General features: G+C 32.2%; 1 protein-coding gene across 1 annotated transcript in view; it reads left to right on the top strand.

Moving 5' to 3' along the window:
- Nucleotides 1-24,923, top strand: part of LOC130441346 (alpha-N-acetylgalactosaminidase-like) — a 37,691-nt gene extending 12,768 nt beyond the window's left edge. Inside the window, exons 5-10 of the mRNA XM_056774973.1 lie at nucleotides 61-155; nucleotides 2,663-2,824; nucleotides 5,052-5,249; nucleotides 7,642-7,806; nucleotides 20,919-20,994; nucleotides 24,464-24,923. Coding sequence (XP_056630951.1) covers nucleotides 61-155; nucleotides 2,663-2,824; nucleotides 5,052-5,249; nucleotides 7,642-7,806; nucleotides 20,919-20,994; nucleotides 24,464-24,516 — 749 coding nt within the window. The 3' untranslated portion in view covers nucleotides 24,517-24,923. The remainder of the gene's footprint in view (nucleotides 1-60; nucleotides 156-2,662; nucleotides 2,825-5,051; nucleotides 5,250-7,641; nucleotides 7,807-20,918; nucleotides 20,995-24,463) is intronic.
- The last annotated feature ends 563 nt before the right edge of the window (nucleotides 24,924-25,486 follow it).

The raw sequence follows: 25,486 nt of genomic DNA, 5'->3' as shown, positions 1-25,486 counted from the left end.
ATCGAAGAAATTTTTTTTATGAACAAGTTAAAAAAAACTAGTAAAATACTTTAATTTTAGGATATATTGAGATGGACAAATATTTGAATGCCACAGATCGTCCAATAGTTTACTCTTGTAGCTGGCCAGCTTATCAAGAATCAAACGATATGGAGGTAAGTAAATCTCGTTTCACATTTTGACTTTGATAAATATTGAGTATGGAGGGTAAATTTCGAAGAAAGAGCCCAGAACAACTTTCACACTTTTGTACAACGCAAGAAGTTGAAAATTCTTATAATGAGCTATGATATTAAGTTTTTTAATTCATCTACAATTGCTACATTCATTCCCTTTGTCTACACCAGCACCATCCTGGGTTTTTTAACTGTTATTAGGATTATACAGCTTAGGTTTTATAGCTGCCCACTTGTTCAACGCTTTTTTCATTTGAGATACTCCTAGTAATATTAATAACTAATCGCTCAACAAAAAAAGATGATTTGACAAACTGAAAAAACACGCTTTAATGGTAAGCCAAAATAAAAAAAATTAACACTTTTAATAAGGGTGAAGTGATTGATAAATGATGTTATTTTATTGTAAAAAAGTGAGTGCCTGATGTTCTTTGATATAAATATTTTGTGTTGTGAACGGTCCTTTATAACTGCGCGTCAATCTTCGTCTGTGTGGAAAAGATTTACAAACTGAAACATCTGTAACAATTTTGGATATGACTTTCGACGAATCTATCACTTGGAAATGACACATAAACAATCTTCTCCTGATATGTCAAAAACAGTTGAACCTTTTAAAAGTACTTGCTAAAAAAATTGGAGTACTGATCGAGAAACTCTGCTCACGCTTTTTTGCACTTTAATCAGATCCAAGCAAGATTATGGTTCAATTACCTACACGAATGGTGCAAATCACTATTGAGCTGAATAAATAGCATCCATAACACGGCCCTACGCATATGAGTTTAGTATATGCAACTAAAACAAGATAAACCCTACATATCACAATTGCGCCACAGAAAACTTCCCCAGCTTGTTCGCAAAACCAAGAACTTCCAAACCATTTTATGTATGAATTAACATTTACCCAGCAATAATCAACTACTCTATCAACTATCAAGCATTAATCCTCATAAATGCATATTACACAAATAACCTCTTCATTCTTTCGGATTTCCTCAGTGTCCTAAAAGCCATACAAGCCACCTACCCAAACCATCTAAAATCAGAACTTTATTTTGCTAAACAAAGCTGCAAAAGTGTTGCTTTCATATGGATACCAGCCCATATAAAAATCCATGGTAAAAAAACAGACGAATATGCCAAAGAAGCCGTAGAAAGCGACATAACGGAAACTGTTACATCATTAGAAAGTGCGGATATAAAATCCACTATAAAATCCCAAATAAATAGTGCGTGTGAGAATCAGTGCAACAAATAAATTAAATGACGTGAAAGAGTCAACAAAGGCTGGTCTGTGTTACCTGAAAATCGACGAGACCAATTACTGTGTCCTCAATTAACAACGAATCGGCAACAGGCGCAACTTCTGGCGAACTATCAGACTTTCTAGGATCTTCATAAGATGTGTATAATTTAAAGGAGTAATCAAAATCGATGGATGCTCTGAGAATTATATAAATTTGATTCAATTTTATGTATAAAACATTATTTGCAAATCTCAATGACGCTAATTTGCTGTTTATGCAGGCCATTATTCGATGTAATATGCCACATGTTAATCATACAGTATTAAGGCACTACCCTATTATCCTAATTGTACGTAACTTGTTGAAGGATCAATATGAAATCTATCATATTGTTACGAACTCGTCCCCGAAATGAAGCAGCCCTGTCCGGTTATAATGGATTTCTAAATCTGACGAAGTTGCGGCCCTTATTTGCTTACATTTTTTCTTTTGATCGAATTTCTAGAAAGGTCAATCATTTATTTGTTTTTTTTTTCTTTATTTCCTAGAATATTTTTGATCTTCGTTTTGGATATATTAAGTAGTTTGTTTGGCGCAATTATTTTAGTTTATAATAAATAATCAAAAAGTAGAAGTAACGAAATAGAAAAGTTACTAAAGAATTTAAATAAATTATATAAATTAATTATGTATTAGTGTAAAGGGTTCAAATAAAGAAAGTGAGTGAAAGACAATGTTTAATAATTCACTCCACCTATAGTAATAGTTTAGATATATGAGAAAAAAGAAAAACATTACAATATATTCCCAAGAAATTAATAACCGTTAGGATTTGTGGAATAAAATATATAACTCCGTCAATTTCAGGACTAATCAGCCATAAATATTGAATTGAATAATTAGAGAATTTGAAAAGGAACAAATCTCCTTCAGTAATCAACTGGTACTATATTTTAACAAATTTTATTGTATTTTCATTTATCTAAATCTACTACATTCAAGTCTTGAGGAAACAACAAAAATTTCTCTTTTTTGACCTAAAATAGCCCGTATCTCAGAATAAGACATTCTGTTATTTGTTGTGCTCTGTTTGAAATCTTCATATTTTATACTCATGATTTTCTGTTCTATTCATCAGTCTAGAATTTCAAAAATCTTAATGATATGACATATATTCTTTCAATATTGTCGACTTTATTAGTTTCTTCAATTAATTGTGTTTTTATTTCTACATAGTCTAACTATACAGCGCTAGCTCAAACTTGCAACCTTTGGAGAAATTGGGACGATATAGACGATTCTTGGGAAAGCGTTTCAGAAATTATATCGTGGTTTAGTACAAATCAAGATCGCCTGGCTCCATTTTCTGGACCTGGACATTGGAATGATCCTGATATGGTAAGAAACTAATATATGAAAATCGTAAAACTTCAATCATCTTACTTTAAATTCACCAGTATAAATTTTAATAATAAATAATTGGTGCGTTAATATGGGATTTTGGATTTTAAGAAATCCAAAAGTCGAGAAAATGTAGAAATCAAAATTGAAATTAAAACAATTCATCACGTGCCAATTCATTGTAGCTACAATTCATGGGAGCTACAATTACTTAGAAGTATATTAAGAGGGAAAAAGGAGAAGAAGAGTAAACTAGGTAATAAAGAAGCAGTATGATTAACAAGAAATTAACAAAATTATAAGATCCAGATGACTAGAATAGCTGAGACACTTAGCAAGAATGCCGGAATCAAGAACAGCAAAGTTAATGACTGATATAAATATGGGTGGAACATGAAAAAATGGAAGACCCAAAAAGAGACGGCACAAGGATAAAGGAGATCGGGACTGGAATGCAAAGACAAGAAATAGAAAAAAAAATTATTATCACGCTATGGGCTTAGATGGCCCGTGTGTGGTACGATATATTATGCAGATGAACCAGCTTAATATATTAGTATTAAAATTGAAAAATATTTGTTCCAAATTGTTGCAAATACAAAAATAGCTTATCGACCTTGTAAAATTAGTGAAATTCGGCAAAATAAAAAGCAATGTTCAAATTTTAGAATTTTCCTCAAATATGATGGAAAATCAAACAAAAAATCTTTTGAAAAACATATTGTTCATAGTTGAATCTACGTTTTGATACATCGACTGATATCTGATTCTGTATAAAAATGAACATTTTTTTGAACAGAACTTTGCATGAAGCGAGTGAATGGAATTGAATTTATTTTTTTACGTGTTAGTCTTCTGTGATAATTCCTAAGATATCCATTCAAATTATATGGTGTGAAGATAATAATAGTGCTCTTTTGTAACTGATATATCTTATCTATAATAATTATAATGATTAATAGTGTGTCCATTACCAATTACTGCAATGTACGTGAGCATTTGTTCAAAATGGGTATAGTTTATTAGCTTTAAAATAATGGAGTACTTTGAGAACTATAACCAGATATAATCTATTTTTATGAATGAGAGAGTAATAAAATGATTAAGGGTTCGTAATACACAGGCGCATCACTTCTTTTAGTAGACTTTTAGTAGTTTTTTCTTATAAAATAAAATTTGTATAAATAAAACGAATATATTGAGTGTATACTTATATTTTCACCTAATTAACCTTCTAATAACTTCTATACAGCTGAAGGTAAAAAAGTGCGAAATTTTATTCTACCAAAAGGCATGTTAAGAAGATTGTGTCATACTGGTTATATAGGTATTGGGTTTCAAATCTTAACTGTTGATTAACGTTACGTTCATAAATAATAGTTTCAACTGTTGTAACCAGTATTTACATTGAGCGACTCAATAATTTCATCAGTAATTTTGTCCAACTTCTACATTTTCTTTTCTTTGGTCGTATGATTCACTGCCTTTTCGTATTTAATTTTAGTTTTATTTTATTTCAGAAAGTTTTACTTAAGAATCGAGTTTATAATACCATTATATCTCAAGTATCTAAAGTATTTTAAGTACCGTATAGTTGTCAATATTTGTAAAGCATTTGTACAGATGCTGCACTATTGAGAATACACAACTTGAACCTCCTCACTAAATGGAAAAACCTACAATCATATTTAAGGTAAAATTTATTGGGAAAAGTTTCTTGGACTTATAATAAAACAAAATTCTTAACCTTTATTGGCAAATAGATACCAACTTACTGGAAAAAAATCTTATGATACAACTATGTAATCTTGTAATAATGGCTTTTGACCTATAAAAACCTTTTTTTTTGTTCAGTTCAGTTTATGGTTATAACAGACCAATAAAACACCGAAAATTTGTATTGGCTCAAGTAAATTGATGAAAATTCTTGTAAATATTGAGATTATTCTGTAACAATATTTAAAATGACCATACTAAGTTCTATATTAGAAATTTGGTTTTATTACTCTCTCGTATATAAAAATAGGCTATAGTCGATGCATCGAAAAATATCTAAATTACATATTCTTAAATCCTTAAAATAAAAATAGGTCTGGACCACTCTTAGCATATTATAAATGACTAAAATCTTTTATTGTTTAGTCATTTTTCCATTCCAACCATACGGTCAATAATTTCCTTGTGCAATATATTTTATTTAACAACAGGAAAACAAATGTTTTAGCTCATCATTGGAAATTATGGCTTAAGTTTAGAACAATGCAAAGCTCAAATGGCAATATGGTCGATCATGGCTGCTCCTCTTATTATGTCTGTGGATCTACGGACAATTGATGCAGAATTTAGGGATATTATTCTTAACAAAGAAGCCATTTCAGTAAACCAGGATCCATTAGGAATTATGGGACGATTAGTATTAACTGTAAGTTTTCAAAATAGATGAAAATATGTTTTGTGGAATGTAAAAAAACGATCTACAAAAAATATCTATTGATTATTAACTCTAATATTATTCTTCTTGCAAGATCTATGTGCAGTGAGGCCTTTCAGGTCCAAATAATAACTTGTCTTGTCATCCCCTGTAATACCCTAGTATATGTACGAGGGTTGTTTGGAAAGCGATAGATAACAGCACTCGTTTTAGACATTTTCATTAAAATTTCAGCCATTTTGAAAACTTAGTTTCTGTTTAACAATCGTATAAAGGAGTTATGGTAAACATTTTTCTGAAAATGTAAAACTCTGTGTATCGAGCTATCGCTCAATATTTGTTTACGAAAAACCATCGCAAATGGAAAAGCAGTTAGGCACTGTGTACGGAAACCATCATTTAAGACCGCAAAATCAGCGATATCGGCTTGAAGGCCAAAAGCGTTCGGGTTGGTAAAAAACTGCGACTACCAGAGACATTATTGAAAAATTTTAACAAATAGTACTGGACTATCATTGGATTAAGGTTAAAGAGATAGAATAGGCTATCGACATATCAATAGAACAAATTTGCCATGTACTGAAAACTTATGCGATGTGTGCCGCGTTTGATCACTTTGGACCAAAAGCGCATTCCAAATGAAACTTTCCCTTTATTGATGTGGTTAAAGAGAAGTGATTTTTGGTTGATTCTTGACCGTAAGTGAAACCAGAATCTACCACTATATCCCTGAAGTGAAAAAACACTCAAAACAGTGTATTGCAAAGGGAGAATCTGCTCCGAAAAAGTTAAGTGTTTTTTCATTATAATGATGCACCATCCCACACTTCAGTGATGGCTATGGCTAAAATTCGCACTTCGAATTGGTTGACCATTCACCGTATATACCAGATCTGATCACCACTGATTTTCTTTTCTTTTTAACTGGTAACTGATATTTGGGAGAGTTTGAAAAGTTCCTGAACTAAGTGTGTAGACTTAAAAAGAGTCTTTGGTTAAAAAAATGAAAACCGTTATGGAAAAGATACCATGTTTCTTTGTTATATCGGAAGCTATATAGACATTCCTCCTATAATTTGTAACTGTTTTTTGTCTATTATCTACAGTCCTACAGAAAACATTTTGGACGGATTGTTATCCTCAATTTTTTTATCACAATGAAAACACATTGAGTGACATCCACGATTCAGTAAAGGTACAAGCTTCGGATTTGGAAAATATAAAACTAGGAATAGAATTGAATAAGACAAAAATGGGATCAGTTTAAAGTAAAAGCAACTAGGAGAAAATCATTTTTTTTTCTATTCCCAATTAAATACTAACTATATGACAAAAAGAGAACATGAAACGATACGAAATAGAATATTTTAGAACTGGAGTATTTAAATAAAAATATAAAATATAAATATTAAATTCTTCCAAATATCTCTATATTAGAAAATATTTCAAATTTTATCAATAAGTTTCACTTAATAATAATAACAGCAACAAATAATAATTAAATAGAGTATTCATTACATTACTCAATATACTGAGTTTATATCGTTACTCCAAGTTAGTTGAATTATTTAGGATATGGTTTTTATTAATTTCATAAATTAATGCTTTTTTTCAATAATCTGAACATGTTGTAAACAATAATTATAAAAAAGTACAGTCTTATACACCTATATGTTAAGATGGGCAGGGACAAGTTTCAGCCCGTTCCGACGTGTCACACTATTATTATAACTGTCTGCTTTAATGCTATGTTGATTGTAGTAACCATCGTGGATCTTGACTACAGATTCAAATCCTATCACTTAAATTATATTAAATTGGAGATGAAATTTAGTTTTATGGTTATAATTCTAAGATATAAATTCAAATTTTTCAATGGAAAACCAGTGACTCATCTCAAAATTTATCATCGAGGTCATAGCTTTTGTTTATTTCGATTGTTAATGCAAAATCAATTTACGTTTAAAAAGAATAAAACTATGGAATTCGAATTGTACGAGGAGTCAATAGAACTAGAAACTATATGCAGAGGAAAAGGCCTGAAAAATAGTCCAAGCAACAAGCCGTGTTACAAACCGATTTAGATTCGAGAGCTTTTGGCCGTTAAAAGTCTTCTTTTCTGTCCATACCCGCGTTACTTATCAGATTTAGTACCACCCTGAAATTATGAAAGCTACGAAAGAGCATATGAAATTCTGGAAGAAGTCTTCCAGAAATGCTTTCAGTCATATATTTGTATTTGGGCCAACAGCATTACATAGTCATGAGCAGTACGGATTAATTCAAATTTTATATAACATTTTTACTTTGTTGTTAATAAAATAATCGACCTTATTTTTTATTACACCTTTTTTTGTTGATCTATCTAATGTTCAACTTTCAGCGAAATAAAATAAATATTTGGACCAAGCCTCTTCAACCAAGAGAAGATGGTCAACAACCTTATGCAATCGCTCTAATGAGTAATAGAACCGATGGATATCCGTATAAAATTGGTTTCACTTTAACTGAACTCAATATAACAAATCCGAATGGATTTCAAATGAAGGTAAGATTTTGCTTTAATTTTACCTTGATAAATTAATCTTAGTAACAATAATTTCACGACGTACTGGTTTGTACACAATTATGAAATTTGATCCTATTTACTATATTACTACGAGTGTATTACATCGAATGAGTTATACTTTACTATTCTCCGAATATAAATATAAATATTTCGGGTGTAAATAGGAGTGGGACTGGCTTTTCTTCAAAAACTTTATGCAAAACTTATAGAAGCATGGAAATTTGAACTTGATGAAATAAATTTCTTAGAAAATAAATGTTGGATTCATTTGCTAAGGTATAATAAATATAATAAAATAAAATAATAAATTGTTCTTAAATGTAACTACGGCTATGGTGAACAGAGAGGGATAGATTTATTACTGTACACTCTTTCCGAATGGAGTATAATTTATTACATAAATTGGAGTGTCCTTTTTTAATTCTTTAAACGAAAATGGTTTTGTTATTGAAACAGCGTATTGAGGTCTTAATATTCTTGGGATATGGAAATAGAGCGTAAAGTAGAAATGTGTACTTTATTTGTATTAATACGATACTCTGAAGGACTTGCCAAAAAGCGGCCAGAGACATAAATTAGATGAATTTTAAAAATTCGTTATAGCCTTTTGCTTGCGGGAGTCCGATTTCCCAAGGGATTCATTTACTAGTAATAATGCTACAATTACCATGTTTTTTGAAAGAGAATTATAAGTTATATCTTGTCTGACAGCTTTTGGACAATAATTACGACAAACTTATGAAATTTTCTAAGGAAATGATTTGGCGTTGTGACAAAAATGATGGATATACTCAGTAAAATATACTTTTATCGGATGAAGTTTCATGAACAGATTATTACCAGATTTTTTTTAAGGAAAACCATCTAAGCACCACTTAGACTTTATAAGAGTTGAATTAGTTCTGTCTCCCAACGATGTAGATCCAGATAACCCAACTGAAGCACTATGTTCTTCCACCTTTATTCTCAATGGAATATGTGCAGGACAATGATAAATTTAAATAGCCACCAAGACTTCACCGTATTATATTACTTTCTTTTTTAGAACTATCTTAAAAGTAAGGCTTATTAAAATAGGTCGACTTTTAATTTATTTTAATTTGTTAGTATTTTCAAATATTTAAGAGAACTCTTATTATTGTCAATTTGACAACGGGTGAGCGTATCTACTAATGCTGTAAGCTACCATTTTAATTTTTAAAGACCTCACGGCGTCCGTCGAAATTTGGATGTGCACTCGTCTAAGCTTATTGTACCCTCCTTTGCGCCAAAAAACATTGTCACTTAGCTTTAACATCTATTGTATCGTCTAACTTTAAAGATTTTCAATAAAATCATAGAATCACAATTTTTCTTAGCAATAATTTAAACAGTAAATTACTATAATTTAAGAAAAACCCGAAGAAAAAGTCAACATCCGTTACTTCTCGGAACTTTCTTCTCTCCCTTTATTATGAAAATATTGTAAGAATATGTAATATATAAAATAAAATATCTACCACTAACAGTAATCCGAGCTCTTGTTTTGTAACATAAAACATGAAAATAAGTTAATGAAACGGAGAGCAAAACTCTCAAGTATTACTGCATTGCAAACTGTTCTCAAATATCTTGTTTCGTCTATAAAAATATTTAAGACAGGGCTTCCCAATCTTTTTAGATGGCGGATCTCTTTTTTAGACAAAAATCCATGACGGACCGCTGTTAGTCAAGTGCTCAATAAGTAGTAAAATACAAGTGGAAGCTCATCGGAGTTAAAAACTCCATGATAAAAGTGCCTTCTTTTTCAATAACTTTACGACAAATCAAGAGTCATTTATTTAATGATGAAACTATTAAATAGCAAGTTTCAGCACCTATTTTATGAGACGGTTGTGATTTGCACAATAAGAGGTCCTTTTCGAAACATCCGAGTATATCGAATAAAAGATAATCAAATCGCTAATACCGCAACTCCAGTGGTTTTAACTATTTGAGGAAAAAAAATGAATTGGGTTAGATTGAAGGCACTCAACCTAAAACGACATCATTTAAAATTGGTTTACGATCAAAAATTTTAGCAAGCAAATTGTTTGACAGTGATATGTGGCCACCTGGAGTATCTTTACAGTCCCGAGAAGCCCCGCCACCACCTCCAGTAGATAGTCAAGAGCCTGTGTAGCTGAATCAAACGATACATCCTACAATTACAGGTGCGCGTCCAGAAATAATATCCGTCACATCTGACAAACAGGCTTTAGCGGTATGCAAATCAAACAACTTTTCCTATGATAGATCATTTCAGTTAAAAAAGATTCGCACAATGACTCTAACATTTCGCTAGATCCGATGACTCCTCCCACAGTCCGATTAACACAGAAGTCCTCTAGTGAAGGCAATCGTTACATTATGTCTAGACTAAGAGAACCGGCTATCTTATTGATGTATCTACCTACAGAACTTACATCACCACGGAACGGAGAATTCATCAGCAACAAATTAGAGAGAGTAACAGCCGTTAGTTTACTGCCAATTCTTCTCGGAAAAATTTTGAGTTAATAGGACGTGTCTAGGGGAATTAGAATCCCAACTTAGTTTCAAGAACTGTAAATGGTGAATGGTTCTACTAAATATTAAATGTAAACGTAACAAAACGGACGAGCTGTATTTGTTTTTGGAGGAATTGGGGTTCCCGTAGATAGTTGCTATTACTGAACAGTGGTTACATGAAAATGAGCCGTTTTTTATTGACAAATATAGAGTTATCAGCAGATATGATAGGTATAATTCAGCTCACGACGGAACCCTAATTTTGTCTACATGAGAGGATTTCTCGGCTGTAATAAAATACAATTTTTTACTAGTAGAAAATACTTTTAAGTTTTTCATAAAAAAACCAAAGATTTATATATTATCTGTATTTATAGACCACATAAATCTAGTATTCATATCTTTTTCGAGAAGTTTCTACATTTGATCGACGCTCTGTATACTGAGAGCAGAAAAGTTGTGCGGTGATTTCAACAATAACCATTAAGCTGTATTCGCCGAATTTGTAATACCTAATAAATCTCTTAAGACATACACTCAGTTGGTGAGGAATCGCTCTAAACGAAACTTCATCAAATTTCACAACTTATGTCTAGCAAATGATTGGATAGATCTTTCTGACGATATTGATTCGAACTTTCTCGACAAAATTATCAGGGGTCCAAAGCAGCATTTCCTCTTCGCCCTCGTAAAACCAAAGATCATAAATCGTGGACTACAAAAGAAACAAGTACTTCATCCAAGAATATGACATCACTCTTGTATATAAAAAAGTTCACAGATAATCCTCACATAATATAATCAAATATATCAATAGCTATAGATTGTATCGGAAAATTATCAAAATTATGAAGTAAAATTATAACTACAATCGCATCTCGAGAGCTAAAAATTCGTCGAAAGAAACTTGGTCTTGGAAACAAGACATCCTGCGGCAACGATGAATTATCAGCTAAATTATTTTCGGGTAATGATTGACGCTTCAAGTTCGCTAATAAACGAATCCTTTGAAAAGGAGCTTTACCCGAGCTGTCTAAAACAGCTATAATAGTTCCTCTGGACAAGGGCGGCGTGAAAAATAACACTAAGAATTATCGTCCAATCACATTATTACCAATTCTATCGAAGATAATTGAACGACTAATGAAAAGCCGTCTATTACCCTTTTATTTAAAACATAACGCTATGTTTTCTGTCCTTAACGAAAAATATACTTCACTTAACAATAAATTTTATACGGCTCCGGTTTTTTGTGATTTCGCTAAAGCCTTCGAGCTAATGGTAAAGTTTCTGAGGGTTCAGTTTTGGGACCAGTTCTTTTGTTGACTTTCAACAATGATCTCACAGACCTACGGATCAACGGTCAATTCACTTTACTCGCGGATGACACCAGTGTAACCTGGAGTGGTCCAGATATACAAGCTCTATATTTGACCAAAGGCAATGATCTCATAAATATTCAAATTCGATCAAATTTCTTGCTCTACATATTGACGGTTCCCTTCAATGGTCTGTAAATATAGAAAACCTGACAAAAAAAATTAGCCTCTGCTTGCTTTGCCATTAAATCTGTGTCTGATCAGCTCGATTCTCGTACTGCTTTAACAACTTACTACTCGTTATTCCAATTGCATCTTCGGTATGATTTACCTTTCTGGGATCTTGTAGTAAGCACCTTTTCGATTCTAACTTCAAATTACAAAAAAGAGCTATTCGTTATATTTGTGTTTTGAGTAGTAGAACGCATTGCGAATTCTATTTTAAAAAACACAAAATTCTACTCTCTTCATTTAAGAATCTGTTTAGTTCGCTAACATTTCCACAACTCGACTGATAGACCGTACTAGAAGAAAGAAGCTGGACTGTAAATACTTGACTATACCTACTTCTGATCCGGTGAAAAATTCCATTATCTTCAGTACGAGAAAACTATTCAATCAGTCAAACCTTCTGAAAAAAAAAATGGCAAAAACTTTTGATAAGTTTCGAGGTTTGACAAAGGCATTTCTGCTTGAAAGATCTTATTATTCTGAAGCTGAATTCTACAATTTACCATAGGCTCTAGAGACTGGCATAATTCAATTTGTGATGTAAGGATCATTATTTTATATTTTTATATCACGTAATATAAAATTATGTAGCTTTGTCCATAAAAATTTTCTAGTGACAATAAAGCTTATTTCTCTATCTCTCTCTCTCAAAAAAGTTTTTAGTGAGTTCTCATGCAATGCTCTTCCTCTTTGAAAAATAAATTTCTTTAGTATGGAGGTTCGGATGAGTACCCTCAAAATGACGTAATGTAACTGGAATCATCGAACTGTTCAGAAGAACTTGCAGAGTTTCACCCTCCGCAGTATCGATAAAGCCTATTTTTAAACAATTTCCGTGGTACTTACTCTTTTTAGTTAATCAATTTCAACAGGATACTTCAACTAATGGAGCACTTGTAAAGCTTTCGCAGAATAAATCCCTTTATTTGACTGTTCTCCATTTGGCCTACCTCCCTCATTACACGGGAGCTTTCCTTGCTGTGGAGACGATGAAGAAAATGCTAGCTTCTTCAATGATCCTGACTTCAGCTACAGATCCATGGTGGAAGTAATAAATTGAGCAAAAAGCAAATAGTTCACTGACGAAGGAAGTTCAACATTGAATGATGTCTCGTTGAAAATATCTGTATCCGGCACGCACGCGACCGTGCTTGGAGACCGCAGCCGCTGTTCAAAGGTTACAATGGACCCCCTAGGAAGAGCAGGCGGACCACACGTTAGGAAGTCCTGCTTTACGAGATTGGAAGAATCTGCGTATCCGGGAAAGCCCAAATTACAAATTATAGTTAAAGCTCCAATCAAATTGTTATTTTCATAAGACTGCTCAGCTGTCGACCGTGAACGTAGCCTTAGCATTTATATACATATTTACAAACGCTGCTAAATAGATGATTTCTGTAGTGTTATCACAGTCCAGTGATAATTTTTTTTAGAGCAACGCTGATAGATAACATGGACATTCCGTATTTGTCACACTACAAGATTAATGCAAAGTGAGCCATAAATATTTGCAATAAGTGGTCAGTGTAGGTGCTGCGCTGTAGAGTGTACGGGGCTCTTCTCGCGTAGTACCTCACATCTTGCAAGTTTAGTTACAATGAATTGCCTCTATGCGTTCTATGTCAACCAATTTTGTGAAAATAACGTTTCTTCAAAAATTACTCGCCCTCTATTTCGATTGTATTACTGATTTCACAATAGTGAACTATGTTCAAGTGTAAATTTGATTAAAAAATCATGGAATCAAAATTTCGAAAGCAATGGCATGATTATAAATAAAATAGAAACTCTGTGGCCACGGAGCAGGAGTAGCGAAGAAACTGTGGCTCAAGTTAACGAGTCTGTGAGGAACTATCGAAGTTGTCTACGCATAAGCCTTCAGATGCTTTGACGATACTCGAACAAATTTTTGCACGATATAGTATTCGTTTTAAAACTGAATCCCTTTAAAATACAGTTAGTACTAGAATTAGAAAAAAAATATTTAATTTTGTGAAGAATTTTGCCACTTTTACTCCAATGGGCATGTCTCAACAGAATTGCAGATTTTGGAGTAGAGAAAATCATCATCAATACATCAAAGAACTTCACATTCGCCGAAAACATTCGAGTAGGAATATCTTCGATACGAATAGTTGTTCCTTCTTTCATAAAAATGCAGGCGACGATTCAGTTACTGTTAATTCGGCAAAATTCGTGAAAAAGCGTGATTTTTTTCAACCACTAGTACAGCATTTTGCAACAGAGGATGAATGTTTTGTCATACACACCACTGGTTAAAAGAATGATTGTCAAGGAATGGGTAACATACCTGACGCTATATGTAGAAGATTATTCGAAAATCTGAGGGTCAGGTGCTAGGGTTGCGCTCACCATAATTATCCATGTCAAGTTCTTTATTTTAATCTGCACATACTCCTAAATTATTATTAGTAATCGAATTATTCAATATAGAGATTAGAAAGTGAAAAACTAACCAACCTCGTCCTTGTCGCTAAAAACGGTCTATCCTTATATTTTTGGGGTCGCTGAATACGAATATGATATTTATTTTTATCTAAAATTGGGGCTACATGGTCAAAATTGAGTTTTTAACAAAAATGCGAAAAAAAAAATGTTTAGCGATTTCGCGTGTTTAACTCGCTGTATCTTTGGAACTAATCGTTATATTTTGATGAAAATTTAATGCCATATACTAGAGCGTATTTTGAAAGAAGATAAACTAGTCCAAATTTCCCAAAGCGTTTTCCGACCGAATAGGAAATTTTAGAAACTGTAACTTTTTACATACTAATGCAAAAGTTGAGTGATGAAGTTTTCAATTTCCTTTTCCTGAATTCATATTATTAAAGATAACAATGCAAGGAAGTTTTGTGAAAATTTTGAGATCTTAATATGCAGTAGGAAAAAATTCACAGCGATTTCAAGCTGATCGCTCTCGCAGCGCGACAAACGTAGCGGGCGCGCACATGCATGCATGAATTTTTTTCTGCCTATTTATGTCGTTTAATAGTTAATTATTCAATATTTTTACATCGAAATGGCAAAAAGTATGTAGCTTTATTCCATAACGTATGTTTCATATAACATTTTTTAATAAATATTTTTTTAATGTACGTCGGAAATAAATCGCGGAATATCAAAAGTAAAATCAGTTCGTGTTGTCAATTTTCTTTTTCAGTAAGAAGAAAGTGCTCTCGAATAATGAAAATAAATCAAATCTTACCATATTTATATGTGTATATTTAAAAGAACAGCAACCTAAATGCGAAGTCATGATTGGTAGCGATAAAAAAGTTTGTTTGGATGGCGGATCAGAGCCACGAAAGTCTACATTTGATATTAAAAACAGCTCTACTTTCATTGACGAAAGATTTGAGTGCAGTCATATTGATGCTGACACTCGTATAATTTTCCAGTCATACTGTATCGAATTTTTTAATAACAGTGATCAACTTGACACTGATGCATTTATTTTACTCTTGGCAAATTATCTCAATTTTAAGTCAGAACGATTATGTTAGTTTTAGACTGGGAAAATTGTGAATCGGCTCGATTACAGACGTTATATACCGATTCACATAATTATGAAAATACTACGCAGATATTTATTTGCAGCATTACCTTCGGCACATGCGTTAAGTGGCTGCGATACTACTTCAGCGTTTTTTTTTTCATTGGACAGAAAACTATTTATTATGGTCTGAGTAAAATGTCAGATGAATTGAATTTAGAGCTTTGGCAAATTTAACCGAAGTTGACTCAAAGACTAGTTTGAAATTAGTAAGCAATTTTTTAGCCATGCTATATGATCCGGCAAAAAATTTAAAAGCCTTGCGGAATTCAATAAATTCTTAAAGAAACTATATTGCTGCTCAGAAAACGGTTTCCATTGACAGAGTACCTCCATTGCAGCCAGCTTTAGAACAGCACATATTACGAGAAAAATGGCAAATCAATGAATAGAATCAACAAAAACAATAATCATATCAAAAGATATAAGTTATAAATAGTCATAGCTGGTTAGTTGAGAATTGTATGATATTCACGAATTAATACGAAGGCATTACCGTAATGGAGGTTTTCCAAAAGTATTTTTGTTCCTGCTCTGGAAAATCAGCATGTAGCACAGAAGTTTGTCCTTACAAACAATCTAATCTAAAATGTGATATATGTTCTGTAATAAATCTTGTACAAATGGAAATAATGTCATACTCGATGATGATTAATAAAAAAAGTTTTAATTTACGTCTTTACTTTATTGTAATTAGAATTTTGTACAACCCGACACATAATTCCCATTAATAAATCTTCTATTACCGTAATGAGCATACGAGAAAACACAAATAGATTTTGTAATTATCTAATAAAGTAAGAAGGTAGGCCACGAAATATTCATGCATGCATGTGCGCGCCCGCTACGTTTGTCGCGCCGCGAGAGCGCTCAGCTTGAAATCGCTGTGTATTTTTTCCACTGCATATTAAGGTCTGAAAATTTCCACAAAAATTCTTTGCATTGTTATCTTTAATAATTTGAATTTAGGAAAAGGAAATTAAAAACTTCATCACTCAACTTTTGCATTCGTATGTAAAAAGTCACAGTACCGCATGAAAAATTTTTCCAAATTTCGTGGTCGGTCGGAAAATACTTCGCGAAATTTGTACTGGTCTATCTTCTTTCAAAATACGCTCTAGTATATGGCATTACATTTTCATCTAAATATAACGGTTAGTTGCAAAGATACAACGAGTTGAACACGTGAAATCGCTAAACATTTTTTTTCGCATTTTTGGTTAAGAACTCGATTTTGACCATATAGCCCCAATTTTAGATAAAAATAAATATCATATTCGTATTCAGCGACCCCAGAAATATAAGAATAGTCCACTTTTAGTGACTAGGACGAAGTTGGTCGATGCATTAAAAATATTGGGGGTGTCCCTCTCCTCTAATACGCTCGTATGCGTATTTGGGTGGTAAATATTGTACCAAAAACTATTACATCTAATATTTTATTCTTACAAGAATAAGAATAAATGTATGTTGCTTGTATGCGCAACGCGGAAGTATGAATACATTTATTCTTTATATAATATAATTTTTCTATATATATATATATATATATATATATATATATATATATATATATATATATATATATATATACATAAATGAAACAATTTTAAATTAGATAAGAATTCATATGCTGACGTTGTTTAAGATCAGTTAAAGTTGGTATACTCTTGTAATCGTGAATATCTTTGAATTCACTTATAGTCACAAACAATATAAAGTAGGGAATTTTTCACCGGCAAACAATATTACTTTACATATCAGAGAACTGCGACTATAGTTAAGCAAATTTAGTGCATTGCAATGTTTGCAAAAGTACTTTAAAATCAATGATACTTAAGATAACCTTTAACCTTACAATAGAAATGCTAAGTAGCTTTTATGATCTTATAGAAAAATAAACATTTCCATTTACTAGCTTTTAAAGGTAGTAATACGTCAATTTTGATATACTAATTTTTATAATACATTAAAATTGGTAATAAACCAATAATAACAATTATGATTATGATATCTATCATACATCAGGTGTAGTTTTTTATATAACCCTCAAGTTTGTTCCAACACCCCAAGTGTGCAAATATAGGAACTTAATTGTCAATAGTGCCCTGATGATATTGTATTTAGATCGTTGGTTTATAGATGACCATGCCATGAACACGTATGCATGTTTCCTTATTTCTGCACATAGTGCTAGTTGAAAATCATAATCTATATTGTTTGAACTGGTAAATGGAAGGAATTAATTAAATTTGTTGTATTCATAGTCAAAGTCGAACAAAATATCTACTAAATTCCATAAACAATCGGTTAATAGCATTAGGCTGTATTCAAAATTTGAATAGATTCGGATAATAATTGATTGCCTATTTACTACAATAGTTGTATATGGTAAACTATTTTGACTAGTGCGCCAAACGTTAAGGTATTTTAAAGTCACTCTGAATAATGACATATTTCATATTTTCAGTTTAAAATTTATTCATTCTAGTTCATATTCTCCCGTGTGGGGCTGCTAGTCCTCCATCCGGCGCCTCCCCAGGTGGCGGATAGAGAAACGCCTCTTAGATATAGGTGGTACTGGGAAAAGAAAATGCCCAGCGTGGACCAAAACTAGCACTGACGAGGGGAAACAGCAGCGTAAGTACTGTTATAGGGCGGAAGAAAAATTATTCTGGCACGGCTCATATTTAGAGACATGCAGGCGAAACCAGAACGTCTCAATCGGCTACAACACTGCGATGAGGAAGACAATGGGGAAACCTCCCCATAATAAATCCCGAGTATAGTTAACACGGCAGAAAACAGTACAGAAATGTGAATATATTGACGTATTTTGAAAATATCCTGGTCGGAGCATATCACCAACATAGAAGTTATACAGAGACTTGCGAAAGAGAAGTCGTCTTTACAGCAAAAAAACGGAAACTGGAATATTTTGGCCACATACTAGGACATGACAAATACCGTCTTTCGCAGTTGATTATTAAAGGCAAAGTGGATAGTAAGGGGGAACCAGGAAAGGGACGGTATTCATGGTTGCACAACCAACGCCATTTATTGTTGTCAATCTTACATGTTCTTCTAATGCCCTCGCATCTCTGTCTGCCTAAAAGTGTTTTTACCAGTGTTTTCTGCGCACTATTTTCATTTCCGTGGTCTCTAATTTTCTCTTTGTGTTCGATGTGTCTGGTTTGGTTTCCGCTGTGTATGTTAAAATAGGCCGGATGACAGCCTTGTAGATTTGGATTTGGTCTCAATTCCGATATATTTTTTCGGAAGATTGTATCGTTCTGCTTTTGCAGCTTGGTTTCTTACCTCCGCTTCGATATCTCCGTATTCTGATATTTCTATGCCTAGATATTTAAATTTCACCTCTTGTTGTATAATTTCATCATCTACAACCAGTTTGCATATGATAGGTGTTATTCAGGTGGTCATTCATTTCGTTTTTGGTGCAGATATCTTCATTTTTAAACTTTTTGCCGTTGGGTTGAATTTGAATAGTAATCTCTATAGGTCATCTTCGTTTTCTGCAATCAGAACAGCATCATCGGCATAGCATAGAATCTTGACGTCTTTGTTCCCCAACGTCCATAACGATGTTGAACAATACGGGGCTGAGAGGTTCGCCCTATATAAAATCGTCTCTACGTTCACCAGACGTCGCAGGAAAGATTTTCGAGGAATCGATTCGGATAAGAAAGATGAATTGTAATATAATTAGTACAATTTTTGAGGCTCTTTCATTTACAAGCATGAGCGGGTCGGATATAAAGGTAGCGCTTATTATTACCACTTATGTGATCGCTTCATTATGTATGAGACTACTACAGGGAACAAAATGAAGAAGTTTAATGGAGGAGCAGCTTTGAACTTTATTTATGATGCATCTCGTCCTACCAAATGAGGTATTAGAAAATATTTGTACTCACTTGTAAGTACTTCCGAATCGTCTTCGTATTTTTGTTATAGATGAACACATAGAAAATGCAGGCTCCGTGAATACGATTAACTCAAACCAACCTGCGGAAACTGAGAGTTTGATTTATTAGGGTTTATTAAGAGGGTCAGTATATACGTATAGTTCGCACCAGATGAAAAGAGTTCAACGAACGACAACTGGAAAGCAATGACGAATACACAAGGGAGGTACTGTTAGAAAAGAAGGAGTAATTACCAACACCAGCGATGAATAGGAGCACCAGCAGTATTAAGTAAAGCTAACGCGATTCTGTGGCACGGGGTACTTATAGCGAGAAGAGGTTTTTAGTTAATAGGAATCTTACACTAGAAACCAATGTGAACTGGCCGTTGTCTTTTATCACCTTTATTACCTCTTTTTCCACACAAAAAAAGATTGCATAACTTGGTTTGGTAAAAATTATATACCAATGTCCTCCGTTTAGCAGCGCTTGTTATAATCTATTTGCATGTTTGACATTCTATCAATTATCCTTGTTAAAATATGTGCTAGTTATTCCTTCATTATGTTGGATTTGTACGAGACTAAAGATTTCTAGCAATTCTGTAGTGGGTTATTGATAGAAGACATAGCATTTGCATCAAACTAATTTGAGAATATAGATGTTATATAGGTTATGTACGTACATTACTCTTTCCATTACATATAAATAATAATAAAACACTTTATACTGATGAATGCGATCACTATATATGGCCATAATAAAATGGCCATAATAAATTAATTTTATTTACTCATATAAACTTCAACATATGTATGTATATAACGGAATCTGTGGAGTCGATTGATATTACAATTTTAGTACCCTTATCTTGCGTTTTTCTGAGGACGTAATTTTATTCAACCGATGTGGGGGGGGGTAAAAGAAAGCTTAACCCCAAGTTTGTGGGGGGCTCCACCCCTTGTCCCCAGGCGGCCATCTTAATAAAAGGGGTGAAAAGCTATTTTGGACGATATCTCGCGAGCTATTATCCCTACAAAAAATTTGTTTAGACATAAATTGTACTAAATTGCTTTGCCTAGAATTTTGTTTATTACACTTTTTGTCATTAACCGCGAGTTTAAAACGTTATGAGCAAAAAGTGCAAAAATTGTGTCAACAATTCCTTTTTTCACTCAATAACTTTTTTTCGATTTTTTAATAAAATTACCTCAGATCAATCTTTTAGATCGTTCTTTGAGGATTAATTTTATATGTGGATTTTTAGAAATTCACTTATTCTTGTGGCTGTTAGAGCGCTTCAAAAGTGCCGGTGAAGTAATTATTCTGTTGAATAATACAGAATCATCAATAATTTTTGACAGTGGCAAATTTATTAAACGACATGTGTACTAAAAAATTCATTTCTATATTGTGTTATAAGTTCATTATTGTCTCATTATAAATAAATAATTTGGATAATTCATAAAGTGCTTCCTAATAGTTTCAAGATGATATTTTTTTAATTTACAGGATGTGTTTGAAAAAAACAATACACTTCCATTTATTACCGACGATGAAAAGATCTACTTAAGAATGAAACCAACTGGTAAGTTTGTACTCGTCTACATATTTGTCAGTAGCTAATACTACATAGGACATGCCTTAAAGTAATTTGTATGACATACATACATAAGCAGAATGCAGATTTTATAGGAAAAAAGACAAAAAATGGATACATTAATTCTAATATGTGATACTAGACAGTATTTAAATAACACTTAAAATTGGAAGCACAATATAAATAAATATCAGCGCTTAATGTTTCATACAGGCTAGAATTCTGTAAGAGAATAAGTTTACTATTTAGGACAGCAAAATTTCAATAATATTTAGATTGACATGATTAAATATGATACTTCAGACCCTTTGTATTGAACATATGTTAGCAAAAATCAATTGATCCTTCATAAACTAAATTGCCGAAACAATAATCAATTTTTAAAAATGAGCGAGTAATAAAATGATAAAGCATTCGTAATCCATCATTTCTTATAGTAGACATTTAAAATATTTTTCAAGTTATACCTCGAGTATTTTCGTATGAAATAACATTTGTATAAATATAATGAATATGTCGGTTACACACTTACTTTTTCACCTAATTAACCTGTTCGTAACTTCCAAACAACTGAAGGTGAAAGATTCAAATTTTTTCTAAAATGTTTCATTTTCCGACAAGATATGAGGAAAATTGGTAATTTAGATAAAAGGGTTTAAGCTTTGATTTTAAGCTACCTTACGTCTATAGGGAATAAGTAATTTTGAATAAAAGCTCGCCAGTATAAGTAGAGCTACTTCTTACAAATTCAAATCAAAATCGGAATCAGAAGATGAACTGTTGCAACCAGTATTCACAATGAGTGGCTCGATCAATTTATCAGTAGTATTATCCACATTTTATCTTCCTCTTTAATAGTATCATTAACTTTTTTTCCCTTTTTCAGGCCTACAGCTTCCAAATCGTCACTCATTTTAAAAAGATTATTTTTTCTTCAAACTTGTCCCTTTATCTGTGTTCACACACGTTCAATCGAGTTTAGTTCGCAATGATATGGTGAAGATCTAACCACCGTCATTTCATGATTTCCTGCAATTTCATATTTTGTGAATTTCTCTTTATGAAGGTTATACAAATAATACAGTTTTTCTCTTACAAAGTCGGGATGAAACTTAATATCTTTTGTATTTTGCCAATTCTGTAAATCTTTTTTTAACTATTTGGTTGAGGCAAATCTTGGGTGATAACTTGCGTGATCCATTACTGTTATACTGTTATACTGTTCTAAGAAAGATCTATCATTGTTCGAACCATTCATTGAAAACATCAGCACTCATGTTCCACATGGCAGCCACCGGAACGAGTAGATTGAAAAGTCAATAAACCACCTTCAACAAAACCGTTTGAACTGCCGTTGTGTACTTTTATCAGTCTGCGCTCTTTCCTGTACGTGAATTTAAACCAGTAGATGAATTATTGATAAAAGTTTTCATAGTGTGTTTCTACTTAGTTATCAGACCTTATCTACTCGAACAGTGAAAAGAACTCTGTCGGAAATTCTTCTCTAAAGAAGAACGCATGTAGTTTGAAGTGTTTATTACAAATGATTTTTCATTTGAAATTTTTCAACAGGAGCTTTAGGTGTTGTTTGGAACTCACCACATTTCTCTTCTTTAATGTAGATTTCACAACACAAGCGTACCACTAACCAATTCCACTGTACCATCAACACCTCTACATAAATATTTGTAAATAATTTAAAACAATTAAATATTAATGTTCCTCGATTAAATGTGAAGGGGCCGATTTTTCTGCGTTTATGCACCCTTCCAAATTTTGCATAAACACACTAGACTTCTTAATATATTGCAAAATGCTCTTGCAGGTTGCAGAAAAACTAAACTGTTAAGAATACATAACTTGGACCTCCTTACTATATAGAAAAACCTAAAATCGTATTTTAGCTGAAATTTATCGGGAAGAGATTTTTGGAATTGAAATAATACAAACTTTCTATCTTTTATTGGTAAATAGGTCCTTATGGATGTAATCTTTAATACATAGAACTTTTGACCTATTCAAACCTTTTCCATTGTTATGTACAGCTTATGGTTATAAAAGACCGAACGCTTTTATTAGCTCAGGTATAATTATGAAGATTTTAGAAAAGATATAGATTTTTATGTAATAATATTCAAAATGATCCTACTAAGTGAGTATGTTTTATTACTCTCTCGTTAATAAAAATATACTGTGTGTACTGGAAGAAAATTTTAAATAGAAAACGATAGCAACGTTTGTCCTGTGAGATTATTCAAAAAAATGATGTTAAACAAAGGGCCCAAATATTAGAATTAGTATTTGAGTATTTAAATAACTGATACTCAGGGTGAGCAATTAATATTAAATTGGACGCCACCAGCTTTTTAACGAACGACGTTAAAATGAATAAAAAAGGTGAAAAAGCTGGAATATGGAATATGAATTAAGTGAATAATAGAAACTAAACAAACTAAAATTATCCCGGACATGATTATTCAAATTAATATTTATTGCTTAGAACAATAAACAAAATTTTGGCAACAAATAAATTTATTGAAAAAATAAAAAATTTGCAGAAACTGCGTATCCAAAAGAGTACAAAGAATGAAAGCAGTTATAAATCGAAAGCAACTCAGATTAATATAATATTAAAGATAAGACTAGGACTTATCTATCGAAATCCGGGATGGTTGCAGCCCCCAATTGAATTCCCAGTTGTTCGAGTTGAGTTTAATTTGTTTATTTGTGGTGTACCGGTTGAGTCCTTTGGCTGTGGTTGAAAGTCAAACCGAGCAGCTGTAGAACTGCAGTAAAAAAAAAATAAAATGAGGATGGGAACGGGAACGGGAACGCAGATGGAAATTATTAAAAATGAAACGAGTAGAAATAACAGATTTGAATAGAAGGAGCTTATGTTCTAACTTAAAAAAAAAGTGAATTTTTATATTTTAAAATATAACCAAACAAGAATCTGTTTTATGTTATTCGACCTGTTTCCTAAATAAATAAAAAATACGAATTTATACGAAAACGATCTTACAAAATTTGCTTGAAATCCATAAAGATATCGGGAATTTTTGTGAACCCAATAAAAAAAGCAAAGAAAAACCTACTAGGGAATATAAAGATTGAAATCAGCACAAATTTACTAAAATTTACTTTCATTTAAAATGTCGATAGGTAGAGAAAGAAATAAAATACATTCCAAGGTTTTATTGAATTTCTCGAATAAAGTGGGAGGTAGATAACAAATTAGTTTCTTCAAAAACCCAGAAATTAGTCAGAAATGACTACTGTGCCACAATACTGAACAAAGTGATATTCAAAATGTTTGAAGAAAAATGTAACAAGCCGAACGGTATGTTACAATCATCAAAATTAGGATATATACGAGTTATTATTACTCATTACGACATTGCTCCCTATTTTTTACCATTTTTACTGAACTAATAAGGTTATTTTCTTTTACTTTCAGGTGGTGCGCTGTTAGTATTTACTCCTATTGAAGAACAACTTATTGTAGTTTGAATAAAACATTATGTATATTTTGAATTATTCAATTCCACAAATATTATCCATAAAATTGCTGTTTACTTAGTTTTTAGTCAAGCATAATAATAATTTCATCGCTACTTATTTTACTACTATAACATGGATATGGTGACAGCACTGATTATTTATGTTAATATTTGCCTTCTTTAGTTTTGCATCCAGTAGCTCCGATAGAATGATTTAACTAAAAGCTGAAAACACAAAAAGATGCATCTACTCTATCTTTTTGAGTAGGTTCCAGATATGATACACAAATCATGTGTATAGTGCTGTTGTTCAAAAAGTAGCCTTTTACTCTAAGATCCGACTTTTACCCATTTGATACCCAGATGAGACGTAGTTTTTACTAAATATTATTCATTAAAAAATGTGCCTCATATAAATTGCCTTTCGAATTTATTTTAATCCATTCTCTTTCCTCACCTTTATCCTTTTGATAACCGAATGAATCGTATCGTAATCAATCGTATCAATCAATCGAGAGGTATTATAGTATATTATTCACGAGTGTACAATGAAGGTGAAGTATTTTACTAGTTAGTTAGTTAGCATTATACTATATTTTATCCACGACTACTATACTAAACATTTTTGTTGAAATTAAGTGATTACTGTGCCATAATACGTGGACAAAGGAATGTTTGAAACAAAACGTAACAAGCCAAATGGCAAATTAAACATATTGATCATATTACTTTAATTACTATAAAAAATAATACATATTTCATAATCAAAACTTAAAAATGCCATCTTTTTTTCACAAATTTTGGAGCGCAAATTATTTATCTTAATGCTAGAAAAGTAAACATAATAATTTATACTTACATCAAAGTATCTCTTCCAGCAAGCTGTAATAATTTTTTGTTCCTTGATTGCTCTACGCATGTGAATATATTTTCCTAACAAGTGCGGAAAGTGACACTTTCCCGCACTCGACTGCAGTTGC

Source organism: Diorhabda sublineata, chromosome 3 (assembly GCF_026230105.1).
Source record: "Diorhabda sublineata isolate icDioSubl1.1 chromosome 3, icDioSubl1.1, whole genome shotgun sequence".
NCBI lineage: Eukaryota > Metazoa > Arthropoda > Insecta > Coleoptera > Chrysomelidae > Diorhabda > Diorhabda sublineata.
Note: the sequence above shows the minus strand (reverse complement) of the source record. Positions and strands in the feature narration are given on the sequence as shown.